Source organism: Lactuca serriola, chromosome 6, assembly GCF_051521515.1.
Source record: "Lactuca serriola cultivar US96UC23 chromosome 6, Lser_US96UC23_V15, whole genome shotgun sequence".
Lineage (NCBI taxonomy): Eukaryota > Viridiplantae > Streptophyta > Magnoliopsida > Asterales > Asteraceae > Lactuca > Lactuca serriola.
Genome location: NC_136413.1, coordinates 172,834,723 through 172,857,753, shown reverse-complemented (window position 1 = coordinate 172,857,753; position 23,031 = coordinate 172,834,723). Strand labels below are relative to the sequence as shown.

The window sequence follows — 23,031 nt, the reverse complement described above, 5'->3', positions numbered from 1 at the left end:
GTAATGTTTATGGGGCTACCATGACACATTCAAACTCAAAACATTAAATAATACCATGGTTCTAAAGATTTCAAATTAGTTGATTAGATGTAATTTATCATAGATTAATAAAAACAAAAACAGAATAAAAAAAAAAACACTGTAATCAACCACACCCGATCCACCTGTCTCTAGCAACTCATACATAACCCCATATTCAATGAGCTTATTTTATCCAAATAAAATTATTACATGCATATTACTTTCAAAATCTTCTTAACATCGAAAACCGACGATTACTAGTCTTCCCAATCGTACTTCACAGGCACAAGGGTAAGAGGCGTTTTCCTAACAACAATCAGGGATCCTACCTCTTCCATGTCCAGTTCCTCGTTCTTCATTCCATTTGGAAGTTGCCAATCAAAGGAGTAAAAAAGGTTTGCAATCGTATATTCCACAATCTGAGTAGCAAAGCTTGCCGCTGGACAGGCTCTTCTGCCCCCTCCAAATGGAATCATCTCACTACGATCCAACTCAAGGTTTTCTAAGCGCTCAGGATTGAAGATGGATGCACTCTCTGTCCAGACTTTTGGATCCCGTCCTATCCCCCATGCATTTATCAACACTCTTGTCCCTGGGAAGATGTCGTACCCACCAATCTGACAATGCTTTACACATTCTCTTGTAAGCAAGAACGGAACAGTCGAATGCAATCTTAACGCCTCCTTCACCACCAACTTTAAGTATGGCATATTTGCAACATCTGCTTCCTCAATGCTTGATTTTCTTCCAACGCATCTTCGAATTTCTTCCTGTAGCTTTTTCATAACTCTAGGATTTTTAATAATCTCAGACATTGTCCACACCATTGTCGTATTATTTGTATCAATTCCTCCATTTAGCACATTCTGATTATAAGTTTAAGATCATAAGAGTTAGCTTACATTTATATCACTATAAGAATAACAATCTATGGCGACGACACCTGTCCCGACGACAGGTGTCGTCGCGAAAAGAAGAGATATGCAAACGACTAGTCGCTACAGATTTTAGCAACTTTGACCAAAATTGTTTGACCTGGAAACCTGTGCCGACGATATGTCATCACCATAGACTCAGCGGGAACGATGACTTTTTTTGCGGTCTTTTGAAAATCTATACTGACGACGTGTCATCGGCATAGGGTCCGACAAATTGTATTTTCATTTATTTTAATTCCTTGGTGCAGAAAACCTAAACGACGTCGATTTTGGAAAGCTATATCAATGACATGTCGTCGGCAAACCACGTGGTGATCCGAGTGAAATAGCTATACCGACGACTTGTCGTCGACACAGGTTTTTTTTATGTTTTTTTTTTATTTCAATAAAAAAGAGAAAACGCCGTCATTTTGTGAAGCCTATGCCGATGAATTGTCGTCGGCATAGGGATTTACCCTTACAGAAGATACCTTCGTGTTCTTATTTGCAGCAACTAACATCCCTTTCTCTCTCGATCGGTAAAGACGAATATCGATGGATTCCGTCGGTGGCGAGCAACATGGTGTGTTTTTGGCCCTTGATTTCCATTTTGTTAGTGATTATTAAAGTTTTTAACTCTAAATTTGGGGGTTTTTTATGTTTGGCTGTCACAGCCGTTTCCATTCACCACAGTGGTCACCGCTGTTGTTCCTTCACCAACTTCGGCCATCGGAGACCTCATCTCGCCTTTCCCACAGTAGGTATGGACCAAAACCGGTGAAGTCGTTCCCGTCCCGTCCCTTGATTTCTTTATCGGTTTTTTTTTCTTTTTGATTTTGTGTTTTTGCGGTGACCACTAGCCACCACCGGAGGACCACCATCAAATCTGATCAACGGATTCCATCCATCACAGCAAGAACAAAACAGGTTAGAACTTGCTGTAAAAGTCGCGGGTTGCTGCAAAACAGGTTGGTTTTTTTTCTAATTTTTGTTGAAATTGAAATTGTATGTATAAGTTTATATGAAATTGAAATTGAAATTGATCCTTGTATTATTATATGATTGTTTTACTAGTTTGGTATTTGTATGATTGTGCTATTTGTTTAGGTTTATATGGAATTAAAATTGTATGTATATAATGTTAATTAACTTGGTTAATGGTATATGAAATTGAAATAGTGTATAAAATATTATATGAAATTGAAATTATATGTATACAATGTTAATTTACTTGTTTAGGTTTATATGAAATCGAAATTTTGTATAATTGTGAAATGTGTATGATTGTTCTCTTTGTTTAGGTTGATATGAAATTTTATGTATAAAGTGTAACATATGTATGCTTGTGTTACTTGTTTAGGTTTATTAGTTTAAGTGCATAAAGTGATAAAGTGTTTAATTTTTAAGTTAAAATGTTTGTCTTTAAATTCATGATAAGTGCTTAGTGATAAGTTAAAGTTTTTGTATTTAATTATTTAACATGACTGTTTAAAATACAATGTTATAATTGAAAAAAAAAAAACAAAACTAAATTTTTATAATAAAAAAAAAGAACAAAATATTTAAAGTACGATGCTATAATTGAAAAAAAAAACAAAAATAAGTGAAAATATATGTTGTAAACAAACTAATAAAAGTATGTTTATTAAGAACAAAGGTTATTAATAGCAACATAAAAAAATATAAAAATATTTAAACTAATAAAAGTACGTTTATTAAGAACAAAAGTAAGTTTATTAAGAACAAACGTTATTAAGACAAAAGTTATTAATAGCAACATACTTTTTTTAGCTTGTTTATTAAAGCATTTTATTTTCATTTCTATTTCATAGTTATAACTTATAACATAAAACAAAATAATAAAACTACGTTGCTATTAAAAGTACGATGAAATAATGAAACAAAAAAACAAAATAATATTAAAAGTACAATGCTATAATTGAAAAAATAAGATGCTATATATACTATAAATATGAAACAGACGTGAAAATACAATGCTTTAAACAAACTAATCAACGTACGTTGCTATAAAAGTACATTGACTCATTGATTTTTAGTTTATGTCTCTTCTTTATAATCATCAAGAGCCTAGAAATACCCTCCGGAAATTGATTTAGAAATTAATTTCGGGTTGTCCCCGTTTTGGGACTGCTTGTTGAATACTTTATCTCATTTAGGATGTGAATGTGTATTGCATGATTGTTTGTTTAAAAAAAAATTGGTTGTCATTTTCTCTTTGCTCCTTGGGTATATATTTCTTTATATACTTGGGAGCCAAGGGAAAATGCTGCCAATTTTTTCTCAAACAAACAGTCATGCAATACACATTCACATATGAGATAACGTAATCCAAAAAGTGGGTTTAGAAGCCTACCCTTGTGAATACTCTATCAATTTTGTCTGATTTTTACTTCTAGGCTATATATTTCTTTATATACTTGTGAATACTCTATCCATTCCTTCTGATTTTTTCTTAAACAAAAAATCATGCAATACACATTTACATATAGCCAAAATACAATTTAACTATGCATACAATGTAATTTTTAATAATGAAACAATATTGACAATCGATAAGAGTTGGATTCGTGAAAACTGAACGTCCCCAAAATTCTTGGAAGATCTTTAAAACTTTATGGAGATTGCTAGGAAATATGTTGACTCTGAAGACAAAGTGCGTTGTCTGTACATAAAGTGTGTGAATATGTATCGACAGTTGTTGAGTACGGTTTATGTTGTAACGCCAGCGTTTCCAGGCTAGGCATTATTGTTGATGTAATAGTCTAGGTTAAACTTTGTAACTCTTTTTGAAGTGATAAAGATAAATTATTTGAGTATTATGTAAATTATGTAAATTATGTGCTTATTTAATTGTTTATAAAGATATAATTAAATTAAGGATAAAATAAGCGTCAAAATTTAAGTGTGAGATAAACCCGATATTTTTACATAAAGTTGTAGTGGTCGAAACGAGATTTTCGGAGATATAAAGAACGCCGAAATCCGAGTTATAACGAAGAAGTTATGATCTGTCGAAGTTTCGCGACAGAACCGACACGACGCTGAGTGACGTAAAATATGAATTTACGATAGAGCGATATTTAGCCTTAGCGATCCAAACAAAATTCATAGAATTAGTTAAACCGAGAGCGTGCATAAAAAGAACGCCCAAATCTGACTTGGTATGAGGAAGTTATGATTTTCCAAAGTTTCGACTTAGCAGTGTGCTGTGTGTGCAGCCCGAATAATCGATTTAAGATGGAGCGGTTTTTAGCCGAAACAATCTAAATGAGAATTGAAGATCTCGTCAATGGTAGTGCAACGGTAAAAAGACAGACGAAAACGAACGTCGGATGAAGAAGTTATGAATTTATAACGGAGTTTTTCTGTCCCTGCCTACTAAAAATAATATAATAAATATAATGTCAAAATTAGCCAACAGAGTCTAAACGAGAGTTGTAGAGCATAATCTCACCTATACGTGGATATAAAGAACGTCGAAAACGGAGCTCGTATGAAAAAGTTATGAATTTCTGAAGTTCGGGGCATGAACCCCAAGGTTGTGTCAGAGCTTACGAGGTGAACACATGTAGTTCACGAGGTCAGCTTAGCTCACGAGGTGAGAATTAGTGGCTCACGAGGTGAACAGATGATGGACGTCTTCCAGGGCAAGTGGCCATGATGAACGCAATGACGTATTGAGCTCACGAGGTGAGCATATGTAGCTCATGAGGTGAATATTAGAAACTCACGAGGGGAACCCTGAAAATTCACCCTATAAATAGAAATCAAGGGTCAGCCGAGTTTGGTTACTCATCTCTTACTCTCCCACTCCCGATATTCTCTCTAAGTCCTATTTTAACCCCCCAAAGCCCCGGTATCATTCCCGAGACCCGAAGCATGTCCCGAAGCCCGAAGATCCCGAGAAGAAAAGAGTTTCCGAGCCGAAGCTCTGCCCGCGAGAAGCCCGGTTTTTTTGAAGATCTTCCAGATCTACCGAAGAATACTACTTCTACAAGTCGTAGTGCTGTCCGATCATCTTCTGATCAAGTGAGTGTGTAGTCACTTTCTTCTAACGCATAATTAAGAAGTATTTTATACGAAATACGTGTTATGTGTATATTTTGTTGTTATATGTGTGAATGTATATTCACTTTCTTCTATCTCATAGATATGATTTATTCTCTATGAAATACGTGTTATGTGTATGTGCTTCATCTGTTGTTTGGAATATGTATTGAATGAGAATGCTATACAGGTTTTAAACTATGCATAAAAATATATATATTTTATCTACTAATATGTTGGGTAGAACATGGGTATATAGTTGATGTGTGATAAACAGATGAGAGGCCTCGATGTGGTTTTTGATTCAGTCATCTAGCGGAGTTTAGATGACGACTACAGACTTTTCTAGACAGTCCTGTGGAACGCTAGCAGGTTCGCCACATGTAGGTGTTAATGAACTTGGGTGTTCATTCGCTGTACTACATCCCCCTCATGGTTGCCTTATTTGACATATATTGTTGGGAAACCCCCGAACGCATGTGTTGTCACCCTGATGAAATATTCTTAGACTAGGTCCCTTGTGTTAGTTGTTTTAGGGACATAAAGTAAGAATAATGGGAATGGGTAATTGGATTATTGTTGGTTAATGAAAATAAATTTAATTACTTATTGTGGGTTGAAAACCCTATATGCTCACCAGACTCCCAAGCCTGACCCACTCAGTTTCTTTGTATTACAGGTAGTGGTGTCAGAGCATAAATTGGATGACTTGTCAAGTTATTTTTGGATTATAGACCTGTTGTTGTAAATAACTGTTGTAAGGTCTGTATTGAAATGTTTATGCTTTTGGTCTGTGTATCGGAATATGACATCTCGAGTATTGTAATATAATGAAAAATACATTTGTTTAAGAAATGCTTTGGTAAATCTTATTTTATCATATTTTGTTTTGGGAACAAATTCCGCAACTCTTTTAATTAAAGGATTACTCTGAAATCATTTTAAAAGCATAAATTAAACTGGTCTTTTCTGGCTGTGATTTTGGGGATGTCACATATGCCCACATACATGACTGTGGGTTTCTAAAATCGTATACTATATGGCATCATCATAGTGTGAAACGTCTTGTTTCAGATTTGGGCTACAATTCGACTCCAATAAACATTCCAACAACTAATGAGATGTTTGATGTAATTGATGATGTTACGATGGAATAAAATACAAATGAAGAAAATACAGATGCTGAAGGACGAGGCATGGACCCAAAATTTGATGCTTTGTTTGAGGAGTTCAATACCTAGTTATACCCTGTTTGTAAGATGTCGTCTTTAAACTTTTTGGAAAAGTTGTTGCATATTAAAGTGATCATTAAATGGACAAATAGTTGGTTTGACCAACTTGTAGACTTGCTAAGAGTTGTTTTCCCAAAGAGCAAGATTCCAACTTCACACTATGAAGCTAAGAAAAAGTTGAGAAATATAGGGTTAGGATATCAATCCATCCATGTTTGCAAATATGATTGTGCTTTGTTTTGGAAGGAGAATGATTCCATGCAAAATTGCTCGATTTGTAACGAGAGTAGTTTTGGATTAGGTGTCTAAGCTCATAATTATTTTTGGTATGTATTTGATTTGATTATGAGCATGGTCCTTTTGGGGCATAGGCTTGTGGGAACCCGTTCGAGTTGGTATCCAAGCAGATATGCAAAGAGTTTATCAAGAGCGCAAGTATAAGACGAAAATACATTTTGATAGAGTTGGTGGATATCATAATGTGGAAAGGGCAAGAAGATGTCCACCAACTGATTGGAGCGCCAAAGCTTGGAACAAAATGATTGATTTGTTACTTTTGACCGATGAATACAGACGCACGTCGGTCAAAAATAAACTTATTAGGTTGAAACTTCCGGACACAAGTGCTCACGAATGTAGATCCTATGCTCAACGGCGTTATTTAGAGGTAGTATTATCTAAAATTGTTATTAACATTTGTATAAATATAATTATTGTTTTTCACTTATTATAGGATAAAATGGGACTCAAGCCGTAACATATTGAGCGTTGGAGATAAATGCGCTACAAAGAAGGTTCGGGTTGATGTACAAGTCGAGCACAAGAAGATTGGGTAAGTGATAAACGAAATAAATGCATTGTTTAAATATATTATTATTATTATTAATTATAGTTTTTTGTTTAAGGAATATTATTATTATTTTAATGTTTAAGTTTAGTTTGTTTTAATTAACGTATGTTTATTGTTTTCTATATTTTATGAGAAAATTCAAGAGGAACATGAGAAAATGCAAAACATAAGAATGTTTAGACCGTGCCCTTGGGACGAGAAGCGGACATGCTCGCATGGTGGGTAGAAGACCAACCGCCAACTTCGTTTTAATTTCCAATGAACGATCTTCCACTTCCAAATCGTCCAAATCTCAACCCCAATCTTCCCAATTTGATGCACAACAAATGCAAGAATACTTGCAACAATATAATGTATCATTGGCAGCATGTATTCCGAACTTTCTATTCAACTCTAACACACAGTGAAGTACCTCTCAACAATTTGCCAAAAGGACGGAAGAAGAAGGGGAAGAAGAAGGAGAAGACTATGATGATAATGATGGTTGATGTTTTTTAGTATTTTGAACAATGTTAATTAACTATTTATTGTAATATTAAACTTGAATTTGATGTATTGAATTTGAACAATGGTAGCTAGTTATTGTATTACAATTGATATATGCTGCAAAGTTTTTGGATTTGTTGAAAATGCAGGAATAATAATGTACAGAATCTTTAAAACTAAAAAAACCAACTAGTAGCTATCCCGACGACATGTCGTCGCTATAGGTATGTAATCGACAACCGTGAAAAACCTATCCCGACGTCAAGTCATCTTAATAAAACTTTATTTTTTTTTTTTCGAAAATATGTTTAACGAAAGCTCTACAGACACCGTGTCGTCGCAATAGGAGGAAGCTATGCCGACGACCATATACACCTATGCCGACGACAAGATATCTGTATACCCTATGGTGACGACATGTCGTTGGGATATGGTCCGAATTTGTCGTCGCCATAGGGGGTTAATGTTGCAGTATTATATGTTTTTTTAACAAACAATATTAATTAATGCAGAAACCCAAACAGTATAACTCTAAATAAGGAAAGTAAAAGTTTTTACCATCAAAAGGGCTTTCATTTCGTTTGTAGTCAACTGAGATCTGCATGCATCAACAATATCTTTTTCATTGTCACTTGTTCCAGTATGATCAATATGCTCATCAAGAACCATTTGAAGGAAGGCATCAAAATTACTGAAAGTCTTTTCAAGTCTCCGATTAAACCCAAGTAGTTCGTCTAATATCAACCCTAATCTACCTGGATAAATATCGGAAACAGAACCACAAAGAGAGATTACCAGATCATCAAGCATCTCTTTTAATTTTTTACCCCTAAACGTCTCTTCTCTATAGCTCTTACCCAGTGCAACCTTGCTAACAATGTCGGTTACAAGATGAAAGAGCCTCTCATCTAGGTCAATGGTAGTATTCAAAGGCAGTGATGAAAAAGAATCGAGCATGCCCTTGACCTCAGTGTCTACCACTTTTTTGAACAATCTACTCCTCTTAGAACCTAACAACTCGGTTACCAAAACCTTTCGCATCTCCTTCCATTGATCAGCATGAGGGGAGAAAGCAACGTCATTGTAATCGAAAGTTAGTCGTTTGAAACTCTTGGAACGTGGACGGTTACAAAGTATCTGATCGTGGGTTTTTAAGGCTTGATTTGCAAATTCACTGGAGGAGATGATGACGTATGGTGTGGAACCTAAATGGACAGTCATAATAGGGCCGTATTTTCGGGAGACTTTCCATAGGATTTGATGGAAGTTTTTACCTATCACTTGATGCAAGTTTCCTATTATCGGAAGCCTAGGAGGGCTGGGGGGAAGGTTAGGAGCAGGCTTGGATGTTTTCTTCCATCGAAGAGCATATATGCAGATAGAAGAAAAAAAGAGAATTGATACTGTCGAAAAAAGCCATGAATGGAAGAAAGTGAAGATGTCCATCTCAATGAGTATTTTTTCTTTGTTGTGTTTGTTGGGCAATGATATCCTCCTCCATTTATAGAGAAGCCTAAGATGAAATAGGTCCACGTGATTTTAAAATAAAAAAGTTTAATGATGAGAGGTCACCGTTTCCATCTAGTGTATAAATATTCTTAAATGTGTACAGGTATTATGTATATGTTGATTATGTATATATTTGTAAATTAATATAAATATATATTGCCTGCACCACACATGTAGGGGCGGAGGGAGTAGGTGGGCGAAATTATTACAAGTCCATCATCATTAATATGATCCGTTTCTTTTGCATGGAGTTCAGTTAAAATAATTATTTTTTAATACATACAAATATATACTAATTACCTGGCACCACATGTAGGGGCGGAGGGAAGTAATTGGGCTAATGGGTGTATTATTAAATTAAAAAAGCTGGTGTATACCATAAAACATGAAAAATAGTGTAATGCTCAAATAATATGATGTACTTTCTAAAATCATATATAGAAAATAAATTATAATATATATCACTACAAAAATAAGGATATGGCGACGTCACCTATCCCGACGACGCAAGTCGTCGCTACAAGTAGGACTATGCCAACGACTTGTCTTCGGTATAGCTTTTGCCAACTTTGACCAAATTTGTTTGACCAGAAGATTTGTGCCGACAACATGTCGTCGTCATAGATTAGGCGGGAACGACGAAATTATTCGTAGTCTTTTGAAAACCTGTGTCGACGACATGTCGTCAGGATAGGTTACAACAAATCTAATTTTCATTTATTTTTATTCCTTGGTGCAAAAAAGCAAAACGATGTAGTTTTTTGTAAGCTATCCCGACGACTTTTCGTCGGCATGCAACGTGGCGATCCACGTGAAATATCTATCCCAATGACTTGTCGTCGGTACAGTTTTTGCACTTTTAATTTTTTTTTTCAGCAAAAGCAAGGACGACGGCGTTTATGGAAACCCTATATCGACGACTTGTCGTCGGCATAAGGGTTTACCCTAACAAAAGTCCAGTCCATCGTTCATTTGCAGCAGAAGACGGCACCCATTTCTCTCTCGACGAAAATCGCGATTGGGCACTCCTTCACCGGCGACGAGCAACAGATACACTCTTGGTCAACCTTTATACTTCGAATTTGTTGTTTGTTAGAGTTTGTTGAAGCTTTTTACCCTGAATTTGGGTTTTTATCTTTTTTGATTTTGTGTATTTCCGATAACCACAAGCCATCATTTCCTAGTTTTCTTGATATATATATAAAATTTGGAGCTCCTTAAACTGATTACTTTCAGGCACACTTACAAATTTCACTGGTAATAAACAATATTGAAGTCTTGAAAAACGCTGCTTTGGTGGATGATTCATCAGTCGGATCGATGTTCATGATAGTTTGATATGAAGGATAATAGCTTTAGCTGCAAATGAGATATGTTTGCCTGTTATTCGCCGTGATTGAATGAGAATGGATAAGAGGCTCGTGGGATTGACGTGAGGGGGCAGGGATGGCTATATTTCTGGGAGCGAACTCAGGGCGAATATGAAGCGCATGGATACAAGTTAGGCCTTAGAATGAAAGACAATTCCGAATCTGCTTTGTCTACGAACAAGGAAGCTATAAGTAATTCAAATATGAATCTCATAGAGAGTTCGATCCTGGATCAGGAAGAACGCTGGCGGCATGCTTAACGCATGCAAGTCGGACGGGAAGTGGTGTTTCCAGCGTTATCCGGAATGATTGAGCGTAAAGCGTCTGTAGGTGGCTTTTTAAGTCCGCCGTCAAATCCATGGGCTCAACTCTGGACAGGCGGTGGAAACTACCAAGCTGTAGTAAGGTAGGGGCAGAGGGAATTTCCGGTGGAGCGGTGAAATGCGTAGAGATCAGAAAGAACACCAACGGCGAACGCACTCTGCTGGGCCGACACTGACACTGAGAGACGAAAGCTAGGGGAGCGAATGGGATTAGATACCCCAGTAGTCCTTGTCGTAAACGATGTATACTAGGCGTTGTGCGTATCGACCCGTGCAGTGTTGTAGCTAACGCGTTAAGTATCCCGCCTGGGGAGTACGTTCGCAAGAATGAAACTCAAAGGAATTGACGGGAGCCCGCACAAACGGTGGAGCAAGTGGTTTAATTCGATGCAAAGCGAAGAACCTTACCAGGGCTTGACATGCCGCAAATCCTCTTGAAAGAGAGGGGTGCCTTCGGGAACGTGGACACAGGTGGTGCATGGCTATCGTCAGCTCGTGCCGTAAGGTGTTGGGTTAAGTCCCGCAACGAGCGCAACCCTCGTGTTTAGTTGCTATCATTGAGTTTGGAACCCTCAACAGACTGTCGGTGATAAGCCGGAGGAAGGTGAGGATGACGTCAAGTCATCATGCCATCTTATAATAATCTATAAATTGCAATAGAAAAGAAAAAGGGAGGTTTGTGATGATTTTGAAATCATTTCTACTAGGTAATCTAGTATCCTTATGCATGAAGATAATCAATTCGCTCGTTGTGGTCGGACTCTATTACGGATTTTTGACCACATTCTCCATAGGGCCCTCGTATCTCTTCCTTCTCTGAGATCACATTATGGAAGAAGGAGAAGAAGGAACCGAGAAGAAGTAGACAAGAATTGTCATTTGAGTGCTTTACGAAGGGTCTTTTTAATTCATGGGTATACCATGAAGTTACAAAGGTTGTACCCGTGAACCAACCCCCTACAACGAAATAGGCACAAGGAAAAAACAATAGGCTGGACCAGCCAACAAAAACGAAACGGTCCCTCCGTAACCAATCATCCATAATATCAAACAAATCATTTTCGTCTTTGGTAACTTTACCAAGGACTATTGTAACGCCCGTAGATCCGGGCTAGTCAATTTAGAGGCAATAAGGGTCGAAAACGACTTTTCGACAAAAGATTATAATCTTAACCAAGTTGTAGTATATGTCACGAGGTTTCCGTACATATAAAGAACGCCGAAATCTGAGTTATAACGAAGAAGTTATGGCCCGTCGAAGTTTTACGGCAAAACCGACACGACACCGGGAAGCGTAAATAGTGAATTTACGATAGAGCGAGATTTAGCCTTAGCAATCTAAACAAAAGTTGTAGAATATGTTAAACTAAGAGCGTCGGTAAAAAGAACGCCCAAATCTGACTTCGTATGAGGAAGTTATGATTTTTCTAAGATTCGGCTTAGCAGTGCACGGCCCGAAACTCGAATTTTAGTTCGAGCGGTTTTTGGCTTACGCGACCTAAATGAGAGTTGAAGATCTCATTAATAGGAACTCAACGGTAAAAAGATGGACGAAAACGGAGTTCGTATGAAGGAGTTACGAATTCTTCGCGGTCATTTAACAGTCTAAACGCCTCCTACAGTTAAATTTGAGATCGGTCGAGAATTAGCCGACGGAGTCTAAATGAAAGTTGTAGATCTTGATTTTACCTACGTGTGGATATAAAGAACGTCGAAAACGGAGCTCGTATGCGAAAGTTATGATTTTTCTAAGTTCGGAGGCTGATACGCGATAGGGGGTGACGTGGCACCACCAGAATTGGACACGTGGCACCACCAGAAGGCCACCACATGGACCAACTCGGCAAGTCATGACTCAGACTCGACGAGTCCATCAGATTTTGCACTATAAATAGAGGTGTCGGGTCTAGCCTTCTCTTCACACCTCCCAAACTCACTTTCTCTCTCTAGTTTCTCTCTCTCTAAGCCTCCTTAAGCCCCCTAAAGCCTAGGTAAACCCCCTAGCACCCGAAGGAAGCCCCGAGGCTCCCGGAGTTCCGAGAAAAGAGCCTTTCGGCTCAGGAATGCTGCTCCAATTAAGTTCCGGTTTTCGATAAAATTCGCTGTAAGTGTGCTACGCTTACGCAATTTTTAATATAGCTTTCAAATAATTATAGGAATGTTATTAGGTCCTTAAAATAATTATTTGGGCTATTATTATGAGTTATATTGAGCGTTATTAACGCTTAATAATAGTCAGACTAATTAATTTGTCGCGGTTATCGTTAAACTAAACCCTAGTGGTATCGATACTAGGTTTTATCGAAGGAATATCGTTTTGAGAGTATCGAAGCGCTGTCCGAGTGCTGAGTCACCACCTACTCAGGTGAGTGCATGGTCCCTTTCATCTTACACATAGATATGAAGTATTTTAATATAAATTACGTGCTATGTGTGCATATTGTTTGAATACTTGTTGTCTATGATGGATGAATGATTTATACATGTTTTAAATGATTTAAACTGTATATTTATTTTATATCTACAAATATGTTGGGATAAAACATGGGTAGATGAAATAGTTGGTGAGTGATGAAATAAAATAATGAGAGATAGGTGATGATAGGAAGGTGATGATAGATAGGTGATTATGAATCGGTGATGTAGGATACTACAACCTTGTCCGACAATTTGGAGATGTAGTCATCTACCAGAGTATAGATGGCGACCACGGACTATTATAGACAACCCCGTGGAAACACCAGCAGGCTAGCAACCTGTAGGTGATGAATTACGAGTTCAGGTGATGTTGTAACTACGTATTCATGCGATGATAGTCTAACCCTTATTATGAAGTACGAGTCCAGGCGATGTTGTGACTACGTATTCATGCAATGATAGTCTAACCCTTATTATGAAGTACGAGTCCAGGCGATGTTGTGGCTGCGTAATCATGCGATGATACCCTAACTCTTGCTAGACACATATTGAGGGATTAATCCCCGGATTAGTATTGTCTATGCAATGTAGGCGATGATCCTTAGGTAAAGTTCGTAAGAACAATCATATAAGGAAATACGATGTAAGGAGATGAAAAGTAAATATGATATAGGAGATGACCCTTGAGATAATATCTTTAGGGAAGACTAAAAGAAGATAACGAGGATGGGTAATTGGGTTGATTGTTTGATTGTTTAAACACAATAACTATATTATTGTGGGTTGAAAACCCTATGTACTCACCAGGTTTCCCAACCTGACCCACTCAGTTTATTTACATCACAGGTGACGATATGAAGTGACATTACACTGAGAGCTTTAAAGAGATGTAGATCACTAGTGTAAATAATTGTAAGTTCTGTTTATGCTTATGTTTCTGTATTAACAATGACATCCCAAACGTTTTAAAATGAAATAAATACGTTTCTTCAAAAATGTTTTAATAACGTATTTATCGTGTTTTTCTGGGAACAAATTCCGCAACATTTTTATAAAATGAAGTACTCTGATTTTTATAAAGCATAAACAAAATCGGTCTTTTCTGGCCGTGAAAATGGGGATGTCACAGTTGGTATCAGAGCATTAGTTTAAGCGAACTAGGAATATGGATTTATTTCTAGACTTAAACTTAGAATGCTAAGCGATGATTGTGAGGTGTGAGCACTAGCTTATTTTAGGAATGATGCCTAAAATGCTTTTATGTGCTAAATACTTGTGCCTGATATGCTGTTAGTTGTTCGGATCTATGGTCTGTTGCCGACCGGATCTGTAAACCTTATGTGTTTAGGATTCTAAACGGACGAATACGATATTAGAACTAGCATGTAAACGTTTCGGAGTGATAAGGATGATTTAAACGTCAATCCTAAGTAAAGGTCTAGATTCACCTCATTAGGTGTATAGATCAAGATGGTAAGAACACGTAGCGGAAACGTGAATGCAAATGGGAACCGAGATCAGCCCCCAGTGATTGAGCAAATACCGGTGATAGAAGCCACTGCTGAGCTAGTCACAATGGCCGGAGTGCAAGCGATGATCCAAGCGATGTTGGATCGTCAAATGGAGGAAACCAGGCGTTTGCTCCAGCAAAATCGAGAGGAGGCGACCATTCAGATCGAACGGCCCGAGTTAAACGAGGGGCAGACTGAGGAGGGAAACTACAGTGGGACTGTTGGTCAAGCCAACCCACCAATGGTTAAGCAAAACCACCAGGATGGAGGAAATGATGGACATGGATGCAAATACAAGGATTTCATGGCGTCCAAACCACCGAGTCTATCTGGAAGCCCGACGCCGGTGGAAGTCATAAACTGGATCTCCGAGATGGAGACGATGTTTGAGAGTTGTGAGTGTAGCAACAGGCAAAAGACCGCTCTCGCGGTTCCTCTGTTGAAATCTGGAGTACTAAGCTGGTGGAAGCTACTAGCTGATTCGATGCCCAAAGGAGAAGCGAACAAGATGTCATGGGAGGATTTTCTGGTGCAGCTAAAAATGCAGTACTGCTCTGAACAGGATCTTCTGGAAATCAACAACGAGTTTCAGAATCTAAAGAAGGGAAAGATGAGTGTCATCGAGTATGCTGCAAGTTTTACGGAGAAAATGAAGCTTGTTCCTTATCTAGTTCCAACCGAACTCTCCAAGGTCAATAAGTTTGCCCATGGATTACCAGCAGACTTTGGTCCAATGGTCAAACAAGCAACCACTTTGAAAGCCGCCATCTGGGCAGCCAAGAATGTTGAGACCCAAATAAGGGAAAAGGGTCTGGAGAAAGTTGAAGTTGGTGAGAAGAGGAAGTCGGAAGGATCCTCAAGACCTGATAATAAGGGAAAGTTCTCGAAGTCTAACCTGGACGACCGAAGGAATGAAGCCAAGTGGTGTGAGAAGTGCAAGAAGAAGCACTTCGGAAGATGCGATGGTGAAGTGACGTGCTATAAGTGTGGTAGGACCGGTCACTATTCCAGAGATTGTACATTCAACAACAAGAAGTGCTACGAATGTGGAAATGATGGGCATATTTCAAAGAACTGTCCAAAGAAAAATGAAGCTGCAAGACCAAATGCTCCGCCGAAACCAAGGGCATTTCACATGATCCTTGACGAAGCAGAGAACCATGCGAGGAATCAAGAATGAGGACTTCTTACCCGAAGATCAAATTATGCAGTAGCCATAGTTTCGTATGATGTAGCCTAGTAGAGGCATAGTCTAGGGTGAACTTGAACACCTATGTAATCGTTTCAAGAAATAATATAAAACCTTTGTTTTGTTATCTGATGTGTTAAGTTGTTGTGTGATTTGATGTATGATGACTTGGAAAAACTGCGAGACAATACTTGGGACGAGTATGAGTAGGTGTGAATGGTAGTAGAGGCCTATACTACCGGAAGCACATGACTCACACTTGGATCAGGGAAAGTCACAAGGTTACCAAGAAGCTAGTAATTGATTTCGTTTTATTCAAGTGTGTTGTTACCATCGTTTCGGTAATGACTAAGAAGATTGTTGATATTCCGACCCTTGTGGTCATATCGAATCGAGTCCGACTACGATGAGTATGTTGTGTGGTTTAGAGAAACAAGTTTGATGTAGCGTCCGACTTAAACCAAACGGTTGAAATCAAAGCGATCAATAGAAGTATCGCACTCGTTGTTAAAGAAGTTGGTAGCTGGAAATGCCAAATGTTAAAAGGTGATTATATCACATTAGAACATGAAGGAATGCATAGCTTGTTTTAGAATTTAACTCTAAGAGACCTAAGTCTAAGTGTTGCAACGTACGATGATAGGTCGTTAGAATATGACACATCGATCTATAGTAGTAATAAAAGAACTTATCTCAAGTCTGTATCCAGCAAGGATCGAGATTGTGACTTGAAGGTCATAATTTGGAGTCTAACCTGAGGTAGAGAGCAGGTGCACGATCTAGTACTCTTATTATCAATGAGTTTAAGAGATAGAATTGAAGGAATGTAGAAGTTATAATTATTACCAAGGATGAAGAGATGACGTATGGAGTCATTATACGACCTTGTTTCGTTGATGATTCCGGGACGTAATCATCCTAAGGGGGAGATAATTGTAACGCCCGTAGATCCGGGCTAGTCAATTTAGAGGCAATAAGGGTCGAAAACGACTTTTCGACAAAAGATTATTTAGAATAAATAATCTTAACCAAGTTGTAGTATATGTCACGAGGTTTCCGTACATATAAAGAACGCCGAAATCTGAGTTATAACGAAGAAGTTATGGCCCGTCGAAGTTTTACGGCAAAACCGACACGACACCGGGAAGCGTAAATAGTGAATTTACGATAGAGCAAGATTTAGCCTTAGCAATCTAAACAAAAGTTGTAGAATATGTTAAACTAAGAGCGTCGGTAAAAAGAACGCCCAAATCTGACTTCGTATGAGGAAGTTATGATTTTTCTAAGATTCGGCTTAGCAGTGCACGGCCCGAAACTCGAATTTTAGTTCGAGCGGTTTTTGGCTTACGCGACCTAAATGAGAGTTGAAGATCTCATTAATAGGAACTCAACGGTAAAAAGATGGACGAAAACGGAGTTCGTATGAAGGAGTTACGAATTCTTCGCGGTCATTTAACAGTCTAAACGCCTCCTACAGTTAAATTTGAGATCGGTCGAGAATTAGCCGACGGAGTCTAAATGAAAGTTGTAGATCTTGATTTTACCTACGTGTGGATATAAAGAACGTCGAAAACGGAGCTCGTATGCGAAAGTTATGATTTTTCTAATCGGAGGCTGATACGCGATAGGGGGTGACGTGGCACCACCAGAATTGGACACGTGGCACCACCAGAAGGCCACCACATGGACCAACTCGGCGAGTCATGACTCAGACTCGACGAGTCCATCAGATTTTGCACTATAAATAGAGGTGCCGGGTCTAGCCTTCTCTTCACACCTCCCAAACTCACTTTCTCTCTCTAGTTTCTCTCTCTCTAAGCCTCCTTAAGCCCCCTAAAGCCTAGGTAAACCCCCTAGCACCCGAAGGAAGCCCCGAGGCTCCCGGAGTTCCGAGAAAAGAGCCTTTCGGCTCGGGAATGCTGCTCCAATTAAGTTCCGGTTTTCGATAAAATTCGCTGTAAGTGTGCTACGCTTACGCAATTTTTAATATAGCTTTCAAATAATTATAGGAATGTTATTAGGTCCTTAAAATAATTATTTGGGCTATTATTATGAGTTATATTGAGCGTTATTAACGCTTAATAATAGTCAGACTAATTAATTTGCCGCGGTTATCGTTAAACTAAACCCTAGTGGTATCGATACTAGGTTTTATCGAAGGAATATCGTTTTGAGAGTATCGAAGCGCTGTCCGAGTGCTGAGTCACCACCTACTCAGGTGAGTGCATGGTCCCTTTCATCTTACACATAGATATGAAGTATTTTAATATAAATTACGTGCTATGTGTGCATATTGTTTGAATACTTGTTGTCTATGATGGATGAATGATTTATACATGTTTTAAATGATTTAAACTGTATATTTATTTTATATCTACAAATATGTTGGGATAAAACATGGGTAGATGAAATAGTTGGTGAGTGATGAAATAAAATAATGAGAGATAGGTGATGATAGGAAGGTGATGATAGATAGGTGATTATGAATCGGTGATGTAGGATACTACAACCTTGTCCGACAATTTGGAGATGCAGTCATCTACCAGAGTATAGATGGCGACCACGGACTATTATAGACAACCCCGTGGAAACACCAGCAGGCTAGCAACCTGTAGGTGATGAATTACGAGTTCAAGTGATGTTGTAACTACGTATTCATGCGATGATAGTCTAACCCTTATTATGAAGTACGAGTCCAGGCGATGTTGTGACTACGTATTAATGCGATGATAGTCTAACCCTTATTATGAAGTACGAGTCCAGGCGGTGTTGTGGCTGCGTAATCATGCGATGATACCCTAACTCTTGCTAGACACATATTGAGGGAGTAATCCCCGGATTAGTATTGTCTATGCAATGTAGGCGATGATCCTTAGGTAAAGTTCGTAAGAACAATCATATAAGGAAATACGATGTAAGGAGATGAAAAGTAAATATGATATAGGAGATGACCCTTGAGATAATATCTTTAGGGAAGACTAAAAGAAGATAACGGGGATGGGTAATTGGGTTGATTGTTTGATTGTTTAAACATAATAACTATATTATTGTGGGTTGAAAACCCTATGTACTCACCAGGTTTCCCAACCTGACCCACTCAGTTTATTTACATCACAGGTGACGATATGAAGTGACATTACACTGAGAGATTTAAAGAGATGTAGATCACTAGTGTAAATAATTGTAAGTTCTGTTTATGCTTATGTTTCTGTATTAACAATGACATCCCAAACGTTTTAAAATGAAATAAATACGTTTCTTCAAAAATGTTTTAATAACGTATTTATCGTGTTTTTCTGGAAACAAATTCCGCAACATTTTTATAAAATGAAGTACTCTGATTTTTATAAAGCATAAACAAAATCGGTCTTTTCTGGCCGTGAAAATGGGGATGTCACAACTATAGTCATCGTAATCCTCCTATTCAACTACTTCGACCATTTCCGAACACCTCATAGTATTTTCGGGGCATCCAAAGAGTCGATCATTTATACATGATTTTTTTCTCGTGCACTACCCCTTCCAATGGGTTTCGAAGATAAAAATCTTTTATTAGCCCGTAAATTGACCACCCAGGTAAATCGATGAATTCAGTTTGATTATTCCTTCTTATTATTAAGCATCTGAATCATGAATTGTCTTCTTATGACTCATCAATCAGATAGATTCTTTTTTTGAAAGAACTGTTCAAGGAAAAAAGCAACCCCCTCGCCCACTACCAGTTTATCCTCAGGCCCGCCCCCTCTTCTTCCATCAACTAAATGGATTCTTAGATCTTGTTCATGATATTAAGAAAAAGAACTCTCTTTCTATTATAACTTCTGATAGGTAATATTCCATCTATTTATTCTTTTTGGCTAAAATAACTTAAAATCATATACAATGTTGAAATTCACGACAATTTTGCAGCTATTATTCATAGGCAACAACTTCTACGGATTTTGGGTTTCCTGATATTTTCATTTCACGTGAGGTAACTTGATCCCGTGTTTGATATCTTGTATCTTTTTTCTAATTATGAAAATTTGAACCATATAAAACATTAAAGATTACTTTTTCCCTTTTCATTCAATATAAAAGACACTTGGATGGACTCTACAACAAGCCAAAGAATATAAATGTTTGGTTCTAAATGCCTTTAAAATTCGAAGAACTTATACATTTTGTTTATATAAATTTATAGTGGGATTTGATTGTTGAGGTGCTTGGGCCAAGTCTAGGTCGTCTTTTTGAGATATACACATTAAAACAGAGCAATTATTAATTACCAAGTGTAAGTAATATAATTATATAATAGTTTATGAAGTAATATTAATTATTAATTTGATTTCTCTTATTTTGTTATATCTCACTCATGACATATGCAGCCTCATGAATGATAAAGAAAGTACATTCAAGGACATTATAGATGCGTATATAACATATTTGCAAGTAAGTTTTATGCTTAAGAAATTCATAGATTCAAAAATAATCCAAGAAAAATTTCTGGTTTTTCTAATTTGTTAAAAAATTATGTCAAATCTTCTCCCTCTTTATAGGTTACTGTTGTCAATCCTGCAATGGATAGAGCACTGTCAATCCTGCAAAAGTTTGCTTTTGATGCTCAAAAGGGCAAAATCGTCAAAGATAAATTACGATTTGGTGCCCCTTGGAAACACCCACTATGTAAAGATGACCCTTACCTACGTTCAGAATGGGCAAAGCTTCAACTAATGGATTTCAACCAATATTTAGTCAGTGCCGAGTTTGGAGTATATCTGTCTATTTCTTGTTTTAGTCATTCTCGTTGTGAAGATTTCAACCACCACCATTTCCTAGTTTTCTATTCAACTCCAACACACAAGGGAGTACCTCTAAACAAATGGTCGAGCCCGAGAGGATGGAAGAAGAAGGAGAAGAATATGAAGATGATGATGATGACAATAATGGTTGATGTTTTTTATTATTTTGAACAATGTTAAGTACTTATTGTAATGTTTAACTTAAATTTGATGTTTTTAATTTGAAAAGTGATTGCTAGTTATTCTATCTTAATTGATATATGTTGCCAAGTGTATGGATTTGCTAAAAATGCAAAATGGAAATGTACAGAATCTGTAAAAACTATAAAAAAAACACATGGTACATATCCCGATAACTTGTCGTCGCCATAGATAATTAATAAAACTTTATTTTTTTCGAAAATATTCTCGACGAAACCTGTACCGACGACATGTCGTCGGCACAGGGGAACCTATGTCGACGACACCTACGCCGACAACTATTTTGACATATCCCGACAAGCCTATGTTGACGACTCAGTGCCGACGAAATGTCGTCGGTATACCCTATGCCGACGACATGTCGTGGTAAGAAGTTGTCGTCTACATAGGGGTTTAATGTTGTATTGTGTGTGTGTGTGTGTGTGTGTGTATATATATATATATATATATATATATATATATATATATATATATATATAGGGTTGAGATCCGTTGAGAACTCATAGTTTTCCGAGAACCCGAGAACTAAAGGTGGAGCGTCAGATCAAAATTAACTCATTAAGGGCATGATCGTCATCTTACCAATCTCATTGAATGTTTAATTTTTTTATGTTATTGGAAATATTAATAAAAATGTCTAAAAATTAACATAATAAATAAAATTTTTGGATTTTTTTTATAAATATAATAATTTTCGATATTATAAAAATGCAGATTTTTTAATTTTTTTAAAAAACATGTACTTTAAAAAAAACTGAAAAAAATATTTTCTTTTTAAAAAAAAAAACTTCAATTTTTTTTTATAAACAGTAATTTGTAAAAATCAGTATTTAAAACAAAACTGTAATATATATATATATATATATATATATATATATATATATATATATATATATATATATATATATATATATATATATATATATATAATTTCCTTATAAAAAACTCAACCTTTGAGATGCATTATATGCATTTTTTTTCAAGTGCATATACATATATTTATTCATATTTAATCAAGTATATTGCCCTTGATATACCAAACAAATATGGTTTACAATGGAGGGTCTTTCCTGTAAATATTTCAAGAGTTTCAAGTCATCCATAAAACTAAATAAACCCAAATTCTTGAGGGTAATACTAATAATAACTAGATTATGACCCGCGTTAAACGTGGGAAAACGCATAAAAAATATACAAATTGTTGAAGGACCTCTTTGTAGATAATTTTATATGTCAAAACAAATTGGATGCATTAATAGGTTAAAATGAATGCGGGGTAGTTCTTTTCATGTTCTTTCAATTGACTCGATGCATGTGCTATTACCTTATCCCTTTGGGCCAAAACACAAACCAGCTCCAGGTGCGTCGCTACAGACTACGAAGTCTTCATTCCGTTCTCGGAAACACCAACTAGACATGACTTGTATAATGAATCCATACGTTTTCTTTGAATATGTATGTAACTTTTAGAATTCTTGTCTGCAGGCGGTGCTCGATCTTGCACCCGCTCCCTATCCCATGTTGAACTTTCAATTGTGACCTTCAAGTCACAATCTCGATCCTTATTGGAGACTCATCCTTCTTTTTTTTTAACAAACTTAAAATAAGTTCTTTCCTTTGATTACCATAGTATATTGATGGATCATGTTCTAATGACCTCTTATCGTATTATGTACTGCTTAGACTCAGGTCTTTTAGAGTTGAGTTTATGAACGTAATTGTAACATCTGGAAATCCAGGTATAGTATTTTAATTATTTATTTTGAGTCAAGAAGGGGGACTCGACGAGCCGACGCCCAGACTCATTGAGTAGGATCGCGAATGCTGACCGAATTTAATGAATGGACTGGACGAGTCGGAGAGTCGACTCGACGAGTCCGCGTTGTGGTTAGAAACCCTAAACCTTTGGGCCTCTGCCCTATTTAAGGGTCCTTATGGCCTTCATTGGCAGCCACCTTCACCCTTGAGAGATCCCCATGAACCAGAGAGCATAGAGATTGAGAGAAGGGCCATCTTGAGCTTTATTGGTGTGATTTTGCAAAGGAAAAGAAGGGATTCAGCAAGGAGGACCAAAGGTGGTTCTCAATCTGAGACTTTGGAGCAAGGAACTTCACTTTGAGGTAACAAATCGGTCCTTTCTTTCTGTATGGTGTAG

At 37.2% G+C, this 23,031-nt stretch overlaps 1 protein-coding gene and 1 pseudogene across 1 annotated transcript; one reads left to right on the top strand and one right to left on the bottom strand.

Moving 5' to 3' along the window:
• Positions 1 to 68: 68 nt before the first annotated feature.
• Positions 69 to 9,069, bottom strand: LOC145057389 (eupatolide synthase-like). Its single transcript, XM_079005213.1, has 2 exons — positions 8,133 to 9,069; positions 69 to 887 (listed from the first exon to the last, which is right to left on the bottom strand). Exons 1-2 carry the CDS (start codon positions 9,018 to 9,020, stop codon positions 279 to 281), a joined length of 1,497 nt encoding a protein of 498 aa, XP_078861339.1. The 5' UTR covers positions 9,021 to 9,069; the 3' UTR covers positions 69 to 278.
• A 1,598-nt stretch (positions 9,070 to 10,667) lies between these two features.
• LOC145060675 (18S ribosomal RNA) lies at positions 10,668 to 11,604 on the top strand (annotated as a pseudogene).
• The last annotated feature ends 11,427 nt before the right edge of the window (positions 11,605 to 23,031 follow it).